Source organism: Phocoena phocoena, chromosome 16, assembly GCF_963924675.1.
Source record: "Phocoena phocoena chromosome 16, mPhoPho1.1, whole genome shotgun sequence".
Lineage (NCBI taxonomy): Eukaryota > Metazoa > Chordata > Mammalia > Artiodactyla > Phocoenidae > Phocoena > Phocoena phocoena.
Genome location: NC_089234.1, coordinates 11584694 through 11602589, shown reverse-complemented (window position 1 = coordinate 11602589; position 17896 = coordinate 11584694). Strand labels below are relative to the sequence as shown.

Here is a 17896-nt window from a genome sequence, read left to right as displayed (position 1 = left end):
TAGGCCCAGACCTCAGCCCCCACCTTTCTCAGGCCCCTGCTGAGTCCCAGCACTGGTTCTTCCCCACTGGCCCTGTAGCCCTCTCAGTCTCACCGGTCCTTCCAGCCCATTGCTAGTCTTCCTCCTCCAGCAAGCCCTCTCTGCCTGCCCCATCCACCTCAGCTCACACCATCTCTCCCTCTCATTTCTGGTTTATACGGATACTACATGTGTAAACTCTACCTGATGCCCAGGTTGCAGACAGGCAGCATGTAGGTGGGTGTTTATTTCAGCCTGCATAGTGTCTTAGAGAGAGGTGAATAGTGGGTTACTTGCCAAGATTTTTAAATGGGGCAAATTCACATAAAAACCTGGATTTTCTGGCTTCTCAAAAAAAGCAGAAGCCCTGGACACTGGCCAGCATCCCTGCCTGGCAGGAGCTGACGGGCATCCTGGCACGGCCCACCCAGCCCAGCCTACCCCTCACCTTATTGCTCTCACTTGTGCCATCTGTCTAGCCAGCCCCTGCAGGCTTTGCGGTCTGCAGCCTCTTGGGATTACTCAGAGCAGAGCAAAGTCCCAGGAGAAGAGCAGCTGAGGCTCCGAGCCACCAGCCCAATGGGCAAAACACTCTTTGGTGGTCGGTGGACCAAAGGGTGACATTGTGAGTGGCTATCTCATGGCTTAGTCCCTTCAAGGCTGTGACCTGGTGCTTGCCCCACTACCACCTTTCATTCCTTAGTTTGTGGGGGGGGCAGTCCCAGCAAGCCTCCCCTCCAGACTCTGGGCCCCAGGAGGCCCCCCTGCCCGCTGGCTCTCAGGGCAGCCATAAATGTGTATTAAATGAGCACATGCAGAGGGCACCAGGGTATTGGTAAAGGAAAGGGCTGGACTCCCTCCAAGGTGCAGACCACCCACTTTGATTTTAGTCTCAAAGCAGACAGTAGATTCCAGCTGCGTATATGGTGCAGTGCTCAGTGGGGTGGGGACACTGGGACTGTGGGGAGGGATGCCCCGCGGTCACGTGGCGGCCCTGCCCCATCTTCAGCCGGGGCCTGCCCCTCCCCTTCCCCCCTTCCTCTCTTTCATTCACACCTTCCTCCCGTCCAGCTGTCTGCTCCTGCAGCCCCTTCCTCTCCTATTAACCATCCTGCCTTTTGGTTGTGATGAGGACAGTCCTCTACCCCAACCATCCTTGTCTCCCCACTACACCTGTATTAAAATCCTACCTCTGGACCTGCCCTTCAGGACCGTCCATCACTCTCCCCAACCAGTCCCCTTCCCCCGACCCACCTCCCTCATCCTTCACTCGGACTCAAAGACAGGTGTTCCCCAAACACGCCCTGAGTGTCCCTGCCGCCCTGTTCATGATGCCACAGGTCCCTCCGATGCCTGCTCCCACCTTTGAAAGCCTGTCTCAGACGCCCCTTCCCCAGGACACCTCCCGATGCCTCAGCTGGCAGCCAGTTCTTGTTCCTCTGCCACCATGGTGTCATATCTGCATTGCCTTGACGGGTCCTCTGAACAAGAATTTTCTGAGGCCAGACCCTTAGCATCCTCTCTCGGGACCTACTGGGTACAAGTCTACAATGTACTTATGAACGGAGTAAATGAATGAAAGAACCTACTGACCAGCCCTTGCCCTTTGTAGCTTACCTGGAGCAGAAGAGTTAACACCAACTCAACAAACATCAGTGCATGCTGGGTTGGAGAAACAGACAGGACTCCTGCTCTCCTGGGGGTTCCAGGCATCTGAGCATGCTGGGAACATGGGACCACAAGGCACACTGTGGCTCAGGAGGCCACCCTGAATCGAGGCCTGAGCAGGCAGTGTCCGCTGGGTACCTGGGGTGGCGCAGGCACTGCGGAGGAGAGAGGAGGGACGTTCGGGAGGGCTCAGGAACACTCGTGTGAAAGGGAGGTGACCACAAGCTCTCCGAAGCCCCTCTGCCCCTCGGGCCTCTGGGCAGGAGGAAAAGCCCCCCAGGCAAGTCCTCATGGGGCTCTCCTGTCACAGCTGCTCACCAAAGATGCAAAGCAGAGGCTGGGCTGCCAGGAGGAAGGGGCAGCAGAGGTCAAGAGACACCCCTTCTTCAGGAACATGAATTTCAAGCGCTTAGAAGCCGGGATGTTGGACCCTCCCTTTATTCCAGATGTAAGTAGCCTCCCCAGCCTAGACTGAGCCTGTGCATTGATTTAAGACCTTCGACTTCACTAAACATCTGTGCTGGGCCCCGGGTCAGAGGCTGAGACCTGTGGGCAAGGGGTGGCCCCCATCTTCCAGTAGCAGGGTGTCGCCCGGTCTGGGGGTCTCTCTGTACCCACCCTGGCATCATCACCTCTATGAAGTCCTCATCTCCAGAATCCCAGGCTCCCAGAGCCCCTGGGAGGCCTCCCCCACTGACCTCGAATACCCAGAGGGCAGGGCCCGGGTTTGTCTCTGTGAGTCCCCGCACGGCTGCCCCAGAGCATGTTTGGTAGATGAGTGAGATGAAAGAGATCACTATGGTTACGGCGCCGGGGCCATAGCACCGCTGACGACAGCCCCATGGCCTGGTGCCTCGACTGCCCCATTTTGCAGGTGAGGAAACTGAGGCCTCCAGGGGATATGTAACTTTAACAAAGCACCTAAGCACTACAGCTGGGACCCCAGCCCAGGTCTGTGTGGCTGCCGAGCCTGTGTGCTGACCTACCACCCCTGACTGGCCTCCGATGCGAGAAGGGCCAGGGAGGTCCTCCTGGGACATCGCCCCGTTGCATACTGTGTGGGGCAGTGATGGCAGGAAGGGGCCCTGAGCTCTTGTCACCCCAGCTGGGGGCCCCTTGGCCCCTCTGAGCAAAGGGCAGCCCGGGTTCCCGGGGTGGGGGTGGCCCTGGGAGACCCCCGCTGCTCTCCATCAAAACCCTCCGGGCCTGGCTGGGGCCACCAGAGCCACAGGCAGGGCTCCTGGTGACCAGCGCCCTGCCCTCCCAGCCCCGGGCTGTGTACTGCAAGGACGTGCTGGACATCGAGCAGTTCTCCACCGTGAAGGGCGTCAACCTGGACCACACAGACGACGACTTCTACTCCAAGTTCTCCACGGGCTCCGTACCCATCCCTTGGCAAAGCGAGGTGAGCACGGCGGGGCCCTCAGCTTCACCCTGAGGGGAGGGTGCAACGAGGGCAGAAGAGGGACAGCTGGGTGGGCGTCCCTGTGGGCATACTGGGGCATGGTGTGGTGCTGGGTCAGGAGCTGGCTGGGTAGGAAGAGGAGGCCTGTCTCGATGGCTCTCTGGAGGAGCGTGGCTGGGAAACAAGAGAAATGGGGCAGCAGTGGGAGGCACAGGGGGGCTGGAGGTGGGGCAAGTTCCAGCTGGTTCGAGTGAGATGGCAGTGATGGGGCAGTGGGCCTGCAGCGCTGGAAGGGGGAGGGTCCGGAGCACTGGGGTAGAGGAGGAGCTGGGGGTGAGTCCCGTGGCTGGGAGATGAGCGCTTCCCTGCCACTGCCCTCCATGGCCGGCTGCTGTCTTCTCGGAGAGGGCGGCTTGCAGGGCCGTCAGGGAGAGGCGGTGGGCGGGCCTTGCTGCCTGGCTCTCTGCCCTGTGAGATGGAGGGCGGGCGGAGAGCCTGGCAGGACCGGGCTCGGGGCAGTGTTGCCCAGGGCTGAGCTGCTGGGATTCCTGTCCACCCAAGATGACCAACGCAGCCCCTGACACCACCCGTGTTTTGACCGCTTCTCCAGATGATCGAAACAGAGTGCTTTAAGGAACTGAATGTGTTTGGACCTAACGGTACCCTCTCGCCGGACCTGAACAGAAGCCACCCTCCGGAACCGCCAAAGAAAGGGCTGCTCCAGAGACTCTTCAAGCGTCAGGTGAGACCCTCACTCCCACCTCAACCCTGCTGTCCTGGCCTCAGCTCTGGGAACCCCCAGGTCTTAGCCTTCCAGACAACTGAGACCAACTTGCAGGCTGGGGAGACTGGGGGCAGCAGCAGCCTGGAAGGGAGAGGCAGCCTGTCTGAAGTGCCTTGAGACCCACTGGCTGATGGGGTCCCCAGAGCAGAAGGGGCAGGGCCAGCCCAAAGTTAACCGGGTTCCTCAGCCTCGGTTCTGCTGATGCTTTGGGTTAATTCATTGTCACGGGGACTTACGCATTGAGGGAACTTAGCAGCATCCCTAGCCTCCACCCAGTAGATGGCAGTAGCACCCACTGCCGTGTGTCAATCAAAAATGTCTCCAGGACTTCCCTGGTAGCGCAGTGGTTGAGAGTCCGCCTGCCGATGCCGGGGACACGGGTTCGTGCCCCGGTCCGGGAAGATCCCACGTGCCGCGGAGCGGCTGGGCCCGTGAGCCATGGCCGCCGAGCCTGCGCGTCCGGAGCCTGTGCTCCGCAACGGGAGAGGCCACAACAGTGAGAGGCCCGTGTACCACCCCCCCCCAAAAAAATTGTCTCCAGATGCTGCCTAATGGCCCTGGGGACAAAACGCCCCCCTAGTCGAGAGCCATTGTAAAGACGACGCAAGTTATGTAGGTAAAGATTTGACAAAGAACAGGGGGATCTGGTGCTGGAGAGGTGATCCCCAAAGAACCTCATGGCTCCCGTAGTTTGATGCTGTGCCATGCAGCTGGCAGCCAGAGGAGACTTTGGCCCTCAGGAAAAGGTATTCTTCCCTCAGAGCCTGTCCCTGGATCAAGGGTTGCTGTGGGCCACATGGGAGAAATGTCCCAGGAAGGACCCGGCAGGCTCTCTAGAGTGAGAGACCCCTAACCTCATCCCTGCCACCAAGAAGATGGCCACAATAGCGCCGCCTCCTGGCCTGGCCCTTCAAGAAGGCAGGGCCCCATCCTGAGGCTTGGGAGGCCCCTGGTTCCTTACTTTCCTCGTCCTCCCCCCAAGGGAGTAGCAGCAGCTCTGTACCCAGGCCCCGGGCATCCCAGCTCCCTCCTGCTTAGGTAACAGGGAAGAGATGGCTGTTCGTGGCACTCCACTGTGGGCCAGGCACTGTGCTGGGTACTTTTTGAAGGCGTCTCTTATTTAATCTTCACAAAACCCCAGGCCTTCATTCAACTATTCATTCCACCGATATGTATTGAGCACCTACTCCATGCTAGACTGTTACCCAAGGACTTAAGATGCATCAGCAAGCAAAACTGCATCCCTCCTTTGGGGCATCTTAGTGACGTGTGAGCCCAGGATGTGCTCCCATTAGCCCATTTCACAGATGAGGAAACTGAGGCTGAGAGGAGTTAAGGAACGTGCTCAAGGTCACACAGCCAGTGAGTGAGCCCTTGCGGAGGATCTGGGATAACAGGGCGGGCAGCACGGATCAGGCACACTGAGAGAAAATGCAGACCGAGGCCTGAGTTTGCGGTTTTATCTAAAAACTCCATGTGAGTTTCACCTCCTATTCCATAATATACTCATATCCATCTACTATAAAAATATAATTTTCGGGCTTCCCTGGTGGCGCAGTGGTTGAGAGTCCGCCTGCCGATGCAGGGGACGCAGGTTTGTGCCCCGGTCCGGGAAGATCCCACATACTGCAGAGCGGCTGGGCCCGTGAGCCATGGCCGCTGAGCCTGAGCGTCCGGAGCCTGTGCTCCGCAACGGGAGAGGCCACAACAGTGAGAGGCCCGCATACCGCAAAAAAAAAAAAAAAATATATATATATATATATGTATGTATATATATATATATATATATATATATATATATAATTTTCAAATGCTTCCATTAAGTAAAATTGAAGTTCCAGAAAGAAATGACCTCCACCGCCGAAGTGGCCGAGCCCCCCAGGATGGCCTGGGATCCTGGGACAAGCGTTTGCTGTGGAAGCTCACGGCCCAGGTTCAAATCCAGCCCTGACCCTTCTCGGTTGGGTGGCAGCGTATTGAACCCAACCCCCACCCCAGCCTCTGTTTGCCCACATGAAAAATCAGGATGGAGATGCCGGCTGCCCAGGGTGAGTGAGGTGGAGGACAGTGACCTCAGCACAGGGCCTGGCACCACGACTGCCACCAGGGGAGCAGACACGCCGGCTCTCTTCTGCAGCGTGAGGGGCCCGCGCCCACGGGGGTGCCAAGAGGGTGCCAGGGATACTGAGGGCGAGCAGCTCGTGGTTCCCAAGCCGGGCACCTGCTAGAGCCCTTTGCACACACAGCCTTGTTTCCGTCTCCCAACAGCCCCGCGCAGAAGTGGCTCCTAACCCACATCACGGGCCAGGCAACCAAGGGAGTCAGACACTTTCTCAAGGTCACTCAGCTAAGAAGTGGCGGATTTAGGATTCGAACCCGGCAGCCTAACTCTGGGCCTGCAGGCCTAACCATGTAGATAGATATTATAGGAGGGACCACCTCCTCTCTGCCTTGGGCGTCTGTTAATCAGGTAAAGCCCCCTGCCCCAAGGGGTGGCCTCCGGACCTGGGTCTGCAGGGGGAGAACAGAAGGCAGCAGAAAGCAAGGCGGGGAGCTGGTCAGCTGAGCTCCCCTCCAGTTCAGATTCAGAGGCCCCTGTGATGCAAGGTCCCCAGGGCTCGACTCTGTGATGACTGACCTCCTCGCTCCCTCTTTCTCTCCTCCCTGCTCACCCCCCTCCCAGCATCAGAACAATTCCAAGAGTTCAGCCAGTTCCAAGACCAGTTTTAACCATCACATAAATTCAAACCACGTCAGTTCAAACTCCACCGGAAGCAGCTAGCTGCAGCTCTGGCCTGAAGCCCACGGTGGGACCAGCCTAGACCCTTCTCCTTAGAAGCGGACTTGTGACCGGTGGAGCTTCTGCCCTGGCGGGCAGGCGGGGGAGCCCTCCAGGAGCTGGGGAAGGAGGCCGTCCAGCCCCGAGATGGGGAGCCTCCAGGTTCCTCAAAGAGATTTCCACTCAGGTCTGTGTTCGGAGGCGGCCCTCGAGCCAAGGTGGATTGGCTGTGTCTCTGTCGAACATTGCAATAGAAATCCAATTGGATACAACTTGCACGTGTTTTAACAGCATCATAACTAGAACTGAATTTTGTCTTTATTATTTTTAAAGAAAAGTTTTGTAAATTTCTCTATTGTTTCAGTTTACATTTTGTATATTTGTATTTAAATGAAAGTCAGACTTTGAGGGTGTATATTTTCTGTGCAGCCACTGTTAAGCCATGTGTTTTAAGACATTTTAGAGGGGTGGCGGGTGGGGAAGGGTGTAAAAAAAAAAAAAATGTGACTCAAGACTTCCAGAGCCTCAAATGAGAAAATGTTTTTATTAAATGTAGAAAATGATTCCCATTTCACCTTTAAAGGATTGATTGTATCCATCTCTATAACCTTTCCCTCCCTCGCATTGGTATCACCATTCTGTTGGCCTGTAATGATCTGAATTAAATGCTCAAAGACCGACTGGGACTTCACCCCCAGCCAGGATGTCTTCCGTTGGGGTCCATGGAGTTGCCTGGGCCCAACTCCGTCAAGATGTGCACTTTTCCTTTGGGGGCACACGATGCCACTGTTGCTTTGGCCTTGGCCTCCTCTTCCTTCTGGAAGGCGGCCGGTACGTGGAGCTGAGGGTCTTCAGCTCAAGGGTGTCTAGGCCTCTTTCTTTCTGAGTAGGTTCTGACTGCTAAAGCCAGTATGTTTTCAAGAGGCTTGCATTTGGGGATTGTTTTATTCTAGTTTTAAGAGACGCATAGCAACGATAAGGAGTAGTCATGGAACCCCAAGAGTCCCAAATGCTTACAGCCCATAGAAGCATCAGGGAATAGAGGTCTTGGGCTTGTAGAGGAGAAGGTGGCTCTCCCAGGATCTCTGGGCATGTCCCTTGAGTGTTTACGGGGTCATAGGGCCTTGAGAGCTTCCTGGGGCCCCGCAGATTCATTGGTTCAGGTGGCATGGATGCATGAGGTTGGCTCTCCAAGCAAATGGGAGAGGCCGGGCCACCCACAGAAACTCAAGAAAAACTCACTGTCCCTTCCGGGAGAGGTGAAGCAGAGGCGAGCTCTCATCAGGCATCTCAAAGCTCCAGGCACAAGTAGCCCCAGGAGAACTTGGTGGCTTTGCCAGACCAGGGTCTCTCTCTAAAGGCAGCCCCCAGGCCCTTTGAGCAGGGCTGTCCAGCCCCAGGGAGCGGCCAGCCTCCCCCCTGCTGCCTTCACAAGGTGACAGGGAGCAAATCTGCCTTTGCCTCCCCTCCGGGACGGGGTGAACAGTTGAATTCCCGGCTCCCCTGCTTGCCAGGTCACCCTCAGTCAGACCTGGTCTCAGCCACTGGGCAGCTGCCAGGGTTTCTCCCGGCGTGGGCCCTGCACTTCCTGCAGCAGCATCTCCTGTTAAAATACAGATTCTGGGCTCCACCCCAAACCTACGGAATGGGATTCCCTGGGAGTAGGGCCCAGGAATCTGTATGTTTAAAAAGCTCGCCAGGTCATTCTCATGCACCCTGGAGTGTGAGAACCACTGCCTTAGGCCATCGGTGGAGCTTTCGGTGTGAGCCTCCCAAACTTATTTCTCTAGGTGACCAGGCAACTTTGGAGCCTGAGCTTTTAGGGAGGAGAGAGAAGCCAGCGTGTCAGCCTGTGTCCCAGTTTCCATGCTCCTTCCCCAAACTTTGCCTTTGGGTCCTGAGGCTAGACAGGGGCCTGACCGTTGCAACTGACCATTTCGAGGTCATTTTACAAGGAAAGAGAAGAAAAGAAACAGTTGGGCCTCCCTTAGATCCCTTTAATGTGCAGTATTATTTTCTTCAAGACCAGCTCTCGTCTCCGAGGCTGCTTCCGTTACCCCTCTGGAGCTGAGTACAAGATTAATACAAACAGCCGTATTCAGTGTTTGCTGAGGAAGTGGAAAGCTCTTTGACCAGTATTTTAAGATCCTCAAGCTCTTACTGACCCTCCTCAATGAAAAGGACAGTCATCTTCCTGGGACAGTCAGTAGTCCACGCCACCACCCTCCTGTCCAGAAATTTCATTCATTTTGCCCGATTCACAGCAACTCAAACCTTTCCAAACGGACTGGTGGGGAGCAACCAGTCTCTTTACACCTCAAAGCCAACGCACTGTCCGTTTGCGGTAGAGAATCATCAAGAAGCAAGAAAGAAAACATACATCTGCTCAGTGTGTTTCTGCATCGTGAGAGCACAGAGGCTGAAGCACAGAACTTTGCGTGGCTCTCAGGATAACGGGAGTCTTCCTTCACCCTCGCCACCTGTCTCCTGAGCGCCCCAAAGTGTACAGGGTCAGAGTTACTGGCCTTTGCAATCCTCCTTTTCCTTTCGGTCCATTGCTTTGTACAGAGAAGGGGCGTCTTCATTTAGAACAGTGCCTGAAAGCCAGCCCCCTCCCCTCTGGGTCCCCAGTTGCCACAGGTCCTGTCCCTGGACCCCCTGCCCCGCCCTGCCGCCAACCTCTACTCCAGCTTGTTTTCTATGGCTGCATTTTTTAAAAGATTTTTTAACTTAAAAAAAAAAAAACAAATCTTCCCACCATCTACCTGTCCAGGAGGAGGCATATTTGGGCAGCCAGCGGATTCAAATCTTTTTACTGCATTTGAACTCTTCACGGAAGAGACTTTCTTCCTCCAAGCATGACGTTTTTCTCACCGGACCTTCTCTGACTTCGTGCCTTTGAGGTGAGACGCAGGGTCTTGCAGAAGCACCTCTGCTTCCCCTGTTCAGGAGCCAAGCCGCTGTCCCCAGTGAGACGGGGGTGGTCTCTGCCATGATCACCATGACCTGTGAGTGTTTCTCAAGCCCCCTGGGCGGCTCCCATGATTATCACCCACAAGATCACAAAGACCCAACCCCACCTTCACGGAGGATGGCACCACCTCCCACATCAACTCATCCTCTGATCTTTCTAGGCCGGGAACATCATTCTTTAAACCACGAGGCTTCTTGCGAGGGTGGCTGACTTGCACAGTAGTTAAGGGTTGTCCTGCCTTGAGCCGCCCCAGGAGGGCTTGTTTCCCGAAATGCACTGCTCTTAACAAAGGGGAGCGCTCAGTCTTGGAGGCCATGCTGCACGGAAGCAAGCACTGTGGCCTGGGGTATGCACGCTTCTCAGGCAGCCCACGGGGGCAAATGGCAGTGAGTTCTGGGGACACGTATGTGGACGTGGCCTTGGCATTGAAAGCACAAGTGAGATGCGGCTGCCTGCCCTTGAATCTAGCAATCCTTGGTGATGCTGAGGGCCTGGCCTCCAAGAGGCCAGGGGTCAAGGAGCCCAGCCCTCCGTGGAAGCTTCTCCCTATCCTTCTACACCCCTGTCCTTTCCCCCAGACTTTTCCCACTAACTTTCTCATGCAAACTGCTGACCCAGACCTCAATACAGAGGGAGCACTGCAGCCTCCTTGAGCCTGGTAGCCCAGGCCTTGCCGAAGGGAACAGCGGCCTTGCGGACCACCAAGTCCCCCGAGATGAAGAGGAAACGCCAGTCGGGGTGACACCTAGCTCTCCTCTGGGGCTGCTGTGTGCTTGCGTATCCATGGGCAACCCCTCTGGTTGTCTCCTGTTCTCTAGCTCCACACTCTGAGGTAGGACCTCCTAACTTTTTAGCCTTTCTATGGAAAGAGCGTGAAATCTTTGTGCATTTCCAAGCGCAGAGCTGTGAGTCATGAACGGCAGAGAGCTCGCTTTCTGATCACAACAGACCACGATGGTGACACCTCGTCCCCCTAGGCACCTTCTGTACCTACTTTTAGGACCAACCAGCCCAGCTTTTGAAGCTCCAACATGTAGGGGTCAGACCATGCTCAGGTGCAGGTACCTCGTCTGGTCTAACTTTAAAGGCTTGTGCCGTGGACAGTGGCTAAAACCTTTGAAACACTAACTCTCCTTAGGAGGGAAAGACACTCCCCAAAAGAAGAATCTAGATGTCTTTCCCTGGTCCATCACTAAGTCATTTTTGTAATAGATCAAAAGCAAATGTTCTCAACTAGAAGAGCTTAGTGGTTGTTAAAATAATTAGTGTTAAAATAATAATCCTTCTAGTATCCAAAGGTTTCTATTTTTTTTTTCAGGGAAATTTTAACATTGATGAGTAAAAATAGTTCCATTCTGGAGTCATTCCTGAGGATAACGGCTTCTGTTCTCCTGCTGCTCTTGAATCTTTTATGTTCCCTCGAATATGTCACAGTGCTGCTGTATCTAGATCGAACCACTGTTGTTGTTTTTTTTAAGAGAAATAAATTCCTTAATGAAAATATGGCTGCACTTCTTCCCTTCTGCTGAGCTGTTCTATTTCTTCTGCCAATGCCAGCTGCCCCCAAGATGCCAGGACGTGCTGCTTCAGTCTTTGAGTTAATCTTTCCTCAGGTGGACGGTTCAGCCCCACCCAATGCTGGCCCCCATGCTGACCACCCGACCTGCCCTGGCCCAGCTCCAGGGGGCAGGGTCTAAGGAGACCACCTGAGCCCTTTCCAGGTTGATTGGCTTCTGATCGCAGACCCAGCAGATGGCTCCAGAAGTGTTCCTGCCACAAGGTACCATGCAGGAGTGGGGTGAGAGGGCCTGAGCGGGTGCTGGCACCCAGATCAGATGGGGCACCTCCACCTGGCAGGTTTTACCTGACAGAGGCCATAACTCGGATGTGGGCTCCACGGAGAGGGCCTCTTCTGGCTGTCCAGCCTTCACGGAGCCACATGTCAGAACTGCTCACCAGCACGGCAGGACGGCCTCAGGACCTGGAGTCCCAGTCTAGGACCCGAGACCCGACCAGTCCCCCTCCACCTGTTTGGCTTAGTGGGACAATGAATAGGGCTTTGGGCTCAAACAACCCCTTTCTGACAGTCTGTATGAGTTTGAGCGGCCACTTAACCCTGAGCCTCAGTGGCTTCGTGTGTACAATGGGGTAACACCTGCTGGGGTGCGGGTTCTCCTGGAAGATTCAGGGATACACGTGTGATGCCCAGCACAGAGGCCTTTGCCATGGAGGACACTGTCGCCCTGGCTGTCTTTGGACCCCTTTTGAGCCTTGACCTCAGGACAGGGCAGGGGTCCTAGACCCACACACATCGGCCCCTGGGCCCAGCCCGGGAGCTGGCGGCAGTCCTAGCCCCTGGCAAGGGAGGCCCTGAGCTGGGAGTCGAGGCTGGAGCCGCCCGCCTCACAGGGAAGGTAGGAACTGGAATCGTGTCGCCCCGTGGCTCCCGGAGCAGGTGTCTTTCCTCACGATGTTGGAGGACTGAGGAGGAGTCTGCTCACTGAGGGGCTCGAGGGAGGGGGGCTGGTGAGCAATGGGGATGGCGTGGGGACCTGCTTGTCTGAGGGCCTGAGGGGGACTTCTCCTGGAGAAAAAGGAGGGGTGGGAGGAGTGCTCTGAGCCTCTGGACAGGGGTCCCATCACAGGTGCTGTTATCTCGGTGGCCCCAGCGCTTTCTCTGGGACCTTCTCCCACTGTCCCAGGACCCTCCCCCACCTGAGCCGGCCCCTCAGGCAGACAGAGCCTCCGTCCTCCTGGGACAGAGGGGCCAAGGGAGAAACTCCAGCCCCGCACACCGGCCACCTGCCCCCGATACTTCTGGGCCCCTTCCCAGACAGAAGGGGCGGGCCAGGGGCAGACAGCCCCTCCCTGACCTCCTCTCACTACAGACAGCCGTGGACATGGTAAGTGGGGGCTGAAATGGCCTCCAACTGATTTATTCTCAGCGAGGCTCAGCGTGGGCGCCCCCAGGACGCCGAAGAGCCTCTGGATGCCATCCCGCTGGGAGGGGGCCTGTCGGGGTGGCGGGGGACAGGGCGGGCAGAACCATAGGAAGGAGGCCGTTCACTTGGCTCGAGGGCTCCCCCCCTCAGCCATAAATCAGATAAAGGCCCTGCCTCTCCAGCTTGTATTCCAGGGGCATCAGTCCCCCGCAACACAGATAAACCAGGGGGTATGGAGACAGGCCAGTGCCTCTCACACTTCAGGAGCATAGCCTCACCTGGAGCATAGCCTCACCTGGAGCTCTGTAACTATACATTCTGATTCACTAGGCCTGGGTCAGGGTCTGCATTCCTAACAAGCTCCCTGGAACGGCTGCTGGCCCACAGGCTATCTTTGAGGAGAGAACCTCAAACTGGGAAGTCAGGCCAAGGTCTCTGGCCAAGCCAGGGCCTACATTCCCACTGCTGTCCCCTTCAGGCCCTGCATTCAGAGGTATAGATGTCTTAGGAGTACTCGGGTATGTCTGCCCTGCCCTCAGAGGGGCTCAAGCCAGTGGTTCTCAATGTCTGGTCCCCGGACCAGCAGCAGGAGCCCCCCTGGGAGCTCGTGCAAATTCTCACCCTGACCCCAGGCCCACTGAATCAGAAACTCTGGGTGGAACCTGGTAATAGGCCCTCCAGGTGATTCGAGGGCACACTCAAGTTTGCGGGACACTGATTTACAAAGTGCTTTCATCTCCTTAAAATCTTGTTGAAGCCCACGGTCTCCCTGCGGACAGCTTGTTAAGCTGAGACGGTGGAGGGTTCACGTGGGCACGTGTGGTTGGCTGCCCTCGTTCCTCAAAAATGAAAGCGAGGATGTAACGTGGTCGTGTTGCCTTATCTTTTTAAAAATGAAAGGATAAGCCAAACACTAAAAAAGAAAAAATTACCTAGAGGGAGAAGTAGCCAACAGGGAAGTGGGCTGGGGGAACAGATACAAAAGGCAGACTTCTCCGAATGTGCCTGTCTTGTAGATTTGACTTTGAAAGCTACGGGTCAAACATAAAATAAATCTGAACTTAGGGGAGATTTTTACTCAAAAGGATTCTTGCAAAGGAGGAAAGAAGGGGTTATTGCCAACAGGGGGATGGAGAATATCGCAGAAGAGAGGCCGCTTTGACCCTAAGATCTGCAAGGACTCAGGGGTTTTCGTTCTGGAGGACAGTAAACAAGCCGCCTCTCATCCCACTTCCCCACCCTCGTTCTTTCCAGAAGAGAACACTTTAGAGGCCAGCGTATTGTCCAAGGGGCTGTGTGCTGGCTCAGGCTGAGGGTGGGACAGAGTTCAGGGTCTGGAGGAAGGAGACAAATGTAACCAAAGCTGGGTTGACAAGCATTTTGTTCCGACGGGCCAGTGAGGACTGACAGTTCAGCTATTCATTTAGGAGGCAAAGCGTGGGAATTTGGAGGGTCTGTATCTGGCCTTGTCCTAGGCAAACGAGGGGGACATCCATGGGTCTTATCCGAGTCATATGGAAAGGGAGGTTCTTTGCAGTGAGCTGTTTTTTTTTTTTTTCCGGAACTCAAAAGGGTGAGAGGTTATTTCTTTAAAGTCACTGTTTTGCAAGAGCCCAGGGGCTCAGGTAAAATTCAACACTGTCACCTGTAAACGCTTTAGATGATTATAAAACAAAACTAATATCTTTAAAAGCATTCCCTAAAAATCAAAAGACAAAACAAACCTATCCGGGTACGCAGCTGGTGGCGTAATCACACAGAGAACGCTCCTAAGTGACTTTGAAACCGAACAGGACCCCGTGGGGCCCTCCCAGCTACAAAAGCCCCTCCATGTCCCCTGTTTGCAGAAAAAGGCTTTAGTCTCCTAGGCCTTCCCCCAGTTCCAGACAGCAGCTCAGGCAGTTAATAGGACGGAGTCACAGGACTTTGGGTTCCCCTGAAGGGATGTAGATAAAAATCTAGAACATATTTGAGTTTTTCTGCAGAAACTAAGACACCCACCCAAGGGGAGGATGGTGACTACACGCTGACCACAAGCACGCAGACCCCACACCGGTAGGAACCAGAAGGTTGAGATTCTGGGGACATCACCCTGTTACCACCAACCAATCAGAAGAACGTCACACGCCCTGCAGCCACCACCCCAAATTTTACCTTTAAAAAGTCTTCCCTGGGATTCCCTGGTGGCGCAGTGGTTGAGAGTCCGCCTGCCGATGCAGGGAACGCGGGTTCGTGCCCTGGTCCGGGAGGATCCCACATGCCGCGGAGCGGCTGGGCCAGTAAGCCATGGCCGCTGAGCCTGCGCATCCGAAGCCTGTGCTCCGCAATGGGAGGGGCCACAACAGTGAGAGGGCCGCGTACGGCTAAAAAATAAATAAATAAATAAAAAGTCTTCCCTAAAAGCCACCGGGAATTTGGGTTTTTTGAGCACCAGCCGCCTGTTCTCTTTGCTTGGCCCCGAAGTAAACCTCTCTGTTCCAGACTCTGACATTTTGGTTGTTTGGCCTCACTGTGCGTCAGGCACACAAACTTGGGTTTGACCACAGCAGGGAGTCCTGTGGGACCCAGACTGTGGCCTCCAAATACCATTTCCCACTAAAAGGACCCAGGGCTCCTGGTGAAATGGCCGACTCCAAGGCTGGGGGAGAAAATGCCCAGGAGAAACCTGGAGTATCTTGTTGTCCCAGAAAACAAGGAATTTATCAAAGACTGCTAGGGTTGTGTCCAAAGTACTCAGGAGCAACTTGAAGGAGTTCCCAGTGGCCAAATAGGGGACAACTGGAATATTAGTAAGAACGATAGATTAAAACAATCAAACATGTTGAAATCCAGGAGTTTATAATAATATTCAATAATTTTTTTTTTTAAAGAAAAACGTCATCAGTCTTTTTTTTTTTTTAGCTGCATGGCTTGTGGGATGTTAGTTCCCCAACCAGGGATTGAACCCACGGCCTCAGCAGTGAAAGTGTGGAGTCCTAACCACCGGACCACCAGGGAATTCCCCATCAGTCACCTTTGGAGGATTCGAGAGAACTAATACATTTTTTGGAAAACTAATAAATAATGGAAAAGAATCAAGTCCCATTTATCGTCCAATAGAGTTTATGCCAGGAATGCATTGATACAGACTTTATGTCTCACATGATCTCTCTCAGCCACTTAGAAAGGGTTGAATACTCTTATGATGCCCATTTACAAATTAGGAAACCGAGGCCTTGAGAGAGTAATTTAACCAAGCTCTCCCAGCTACATAAATAGAGGTGCTGGGACCTGAACCAGGCCATTGGGCTCCAGAACTTATATGCTTGGCCACTGGGTCATACAACTGCTATAATGAAGACACTCTTTGCTTTGCCCAGCCAAAGGCAAAGACTTCAGAGAGACAAAAGCTCAGACAGGAAATGTCAGGGCCTGAGGCTCATTGAATCTTCGATGTCTTGTCCATGTTACTTTACAGAGAAACCTCACACCACTTCAAGCATGAGAGTGTGCTCACTACCTGATAATGGGCCTGGCATCCAGGAGACATTTTTTAAAAAATTATTTTCCTTGCTTTCCCATCTTCCCCCCATAAAACAATAACAATGAAAACTACCAACTACATGAGGCCGAGCCAGAAAACCCTGTTTGGGGGTTGGGCTGATGGCTGAGTATTAGAACAGAGCTGTTCCCAGCATCAGTGCCCAAGTTTCCGCTGACCTGAAAGAACATTTGTCGTTGGCTTGAGCAGAAACCTCATCTGAATAAACCCTCTTGTGCAGATTTTGATGGTGATATTTTGAAGACGTGTCTACACTGGGAGTGTGAATTCCAGACTAGGGTCCTGCATAAGCTAGCTAAGCACTGCACTTCCACGCATGTGTTATTTCACTGTTTATACCAAAGCATCTCAATGTAAATTACACACAAGATAACATTTGAGTGAGGCAAAAACCCCGGACCCCCAGTATTATGGAGCTCATCAAAGCCTGAGAAAAGCTGAACTTGACTTTGGCACAAACTCCGAAGTAAGGATTTTCAAAGCAAATAGGTTTTTCAGGCAATGGGAAAAATTACACTTAGCAAGCCTGTGAAAACTGCCTTATATTTAAAGTGGGTTTCTTGTGGACCACATAGAATTGGGCCCTCCTTTTTTATCCAATCGGACAATCTCTGTCTTTTAACTGGCATGTTTGGACTACTCATGTTTAAAGTATTGTGTTGGCCAAAAAGTTCATTGGGGTTTTTAACCAACCCAATAATTTCTATGAATATGGGTGGATTAAAACCTTCCATCTTGTTAGCTATTTTCTATTTGGTCCGTTTGTTCCTATTTCTTCCTCCTTTTCTGCCTTATGAGTTTAATTGAGCATTTTTTATGATTCCATATAACTCTTGAGTTATTATTTATACATCTTTTAAAAACATCTTAGGAGTTGCCATAGGGCTTACAATATACGTTTTAAAATAATCTGAGTCTACCTTCAAATAATATTATACTGCTCTATAAGTCATGTAAGGATCTTAAAACTTTTATTCCCATTACTCAGCCATAAAAAGAAATGAAATTGATTTATTTGTAGTGAGATGGATGGACCTAGAGTCTGTCATACAGAGTGAAGTAAGTCAGAAGGAAAAAAACAAATACAGTATGCTAATGCATATATATGGAAGCTAAAAAAAGAAAATGGTACTGGTGAACTTAGTGGCAGGGCAGGAATAAAGACTTAGACATAGAGAATGGACTTGAGGACACGGTGGGGGGCTGGGCAGAGGGAGAAGCTGGGGCGAAGTGAGAGTAGCATCAACGTATACACTAACAAATGTAAAAGAGATAGCTAGTGGGATTGTTGGCAATCTGTATATCTTCTTTGGAGAAATGTCTGTTTAGGTCTTCTGCCCATTTTTGGATTGGGTTGTTTGTTTTTTTGTTATTGAGCTGCATGAGCTGCTTGTAAATTTTGGAGATTAATCCTTTGTCAGTTGCTTCATTTGCAAATATTTTCTCCCATTCTGAGGGGTGTCTTTTGGTCTTGTTTATGGTTTCCTAATGCTCAACATCATTAATCATTAGAGAAATGCAAATCAAAACTACAATGAGATATCATCTCACACCAGTCAGAATGGCCATCATCAAAAAATCTAGAAACAATAAATGCTGGAGAGGGTGTGGAGAAAAGGGAACCCTCTTGCACTGTTGGTGGGAATGTAAATTGATACAGCCACTATGGAGAACAGTATGGAGGTTCCTTAAAAAACTAAAAATAGAATTACCATACGACACAGCATTCCCACTACTGGGCATATACCCTGTATATTCAAAAAGAGTCGTGTACCAAAATGTTCA

General features: G+C 53.0%; 1 protein-coding gene across 1 annotated transcript in view; it reads left to right on the top strand.

Moving 5' to 3' along the window:
* The window catches only part of GRK5 (G protein-coupled receptor kinase 5), a 222176-nt gene extending 214940 nt beyond the window's left edge, over positions 1–7236 (top strand). Inside the window, exons 13-16 of the mRNA XM_065893716.1 lie at positions 1997–2134; positions 2954–3091; positions 3702–3833; positions 6559–7236. Coding sequence (XP_065749788.1) covers positions 1997–2134; positions 2954–3091; positions 3702–3833; positions 6559–6657 — 507 coding nt within the window. The 3' untranslated portion in view covers positions 6658–7236. The remainder of the gene's footprint in view (positions 1–1996; positions 2135–2953; positions 3092–3701; positions 3834–6558) is intronic.
* Positions 7237–17896: the final 10660 nt, after the last annotated feature.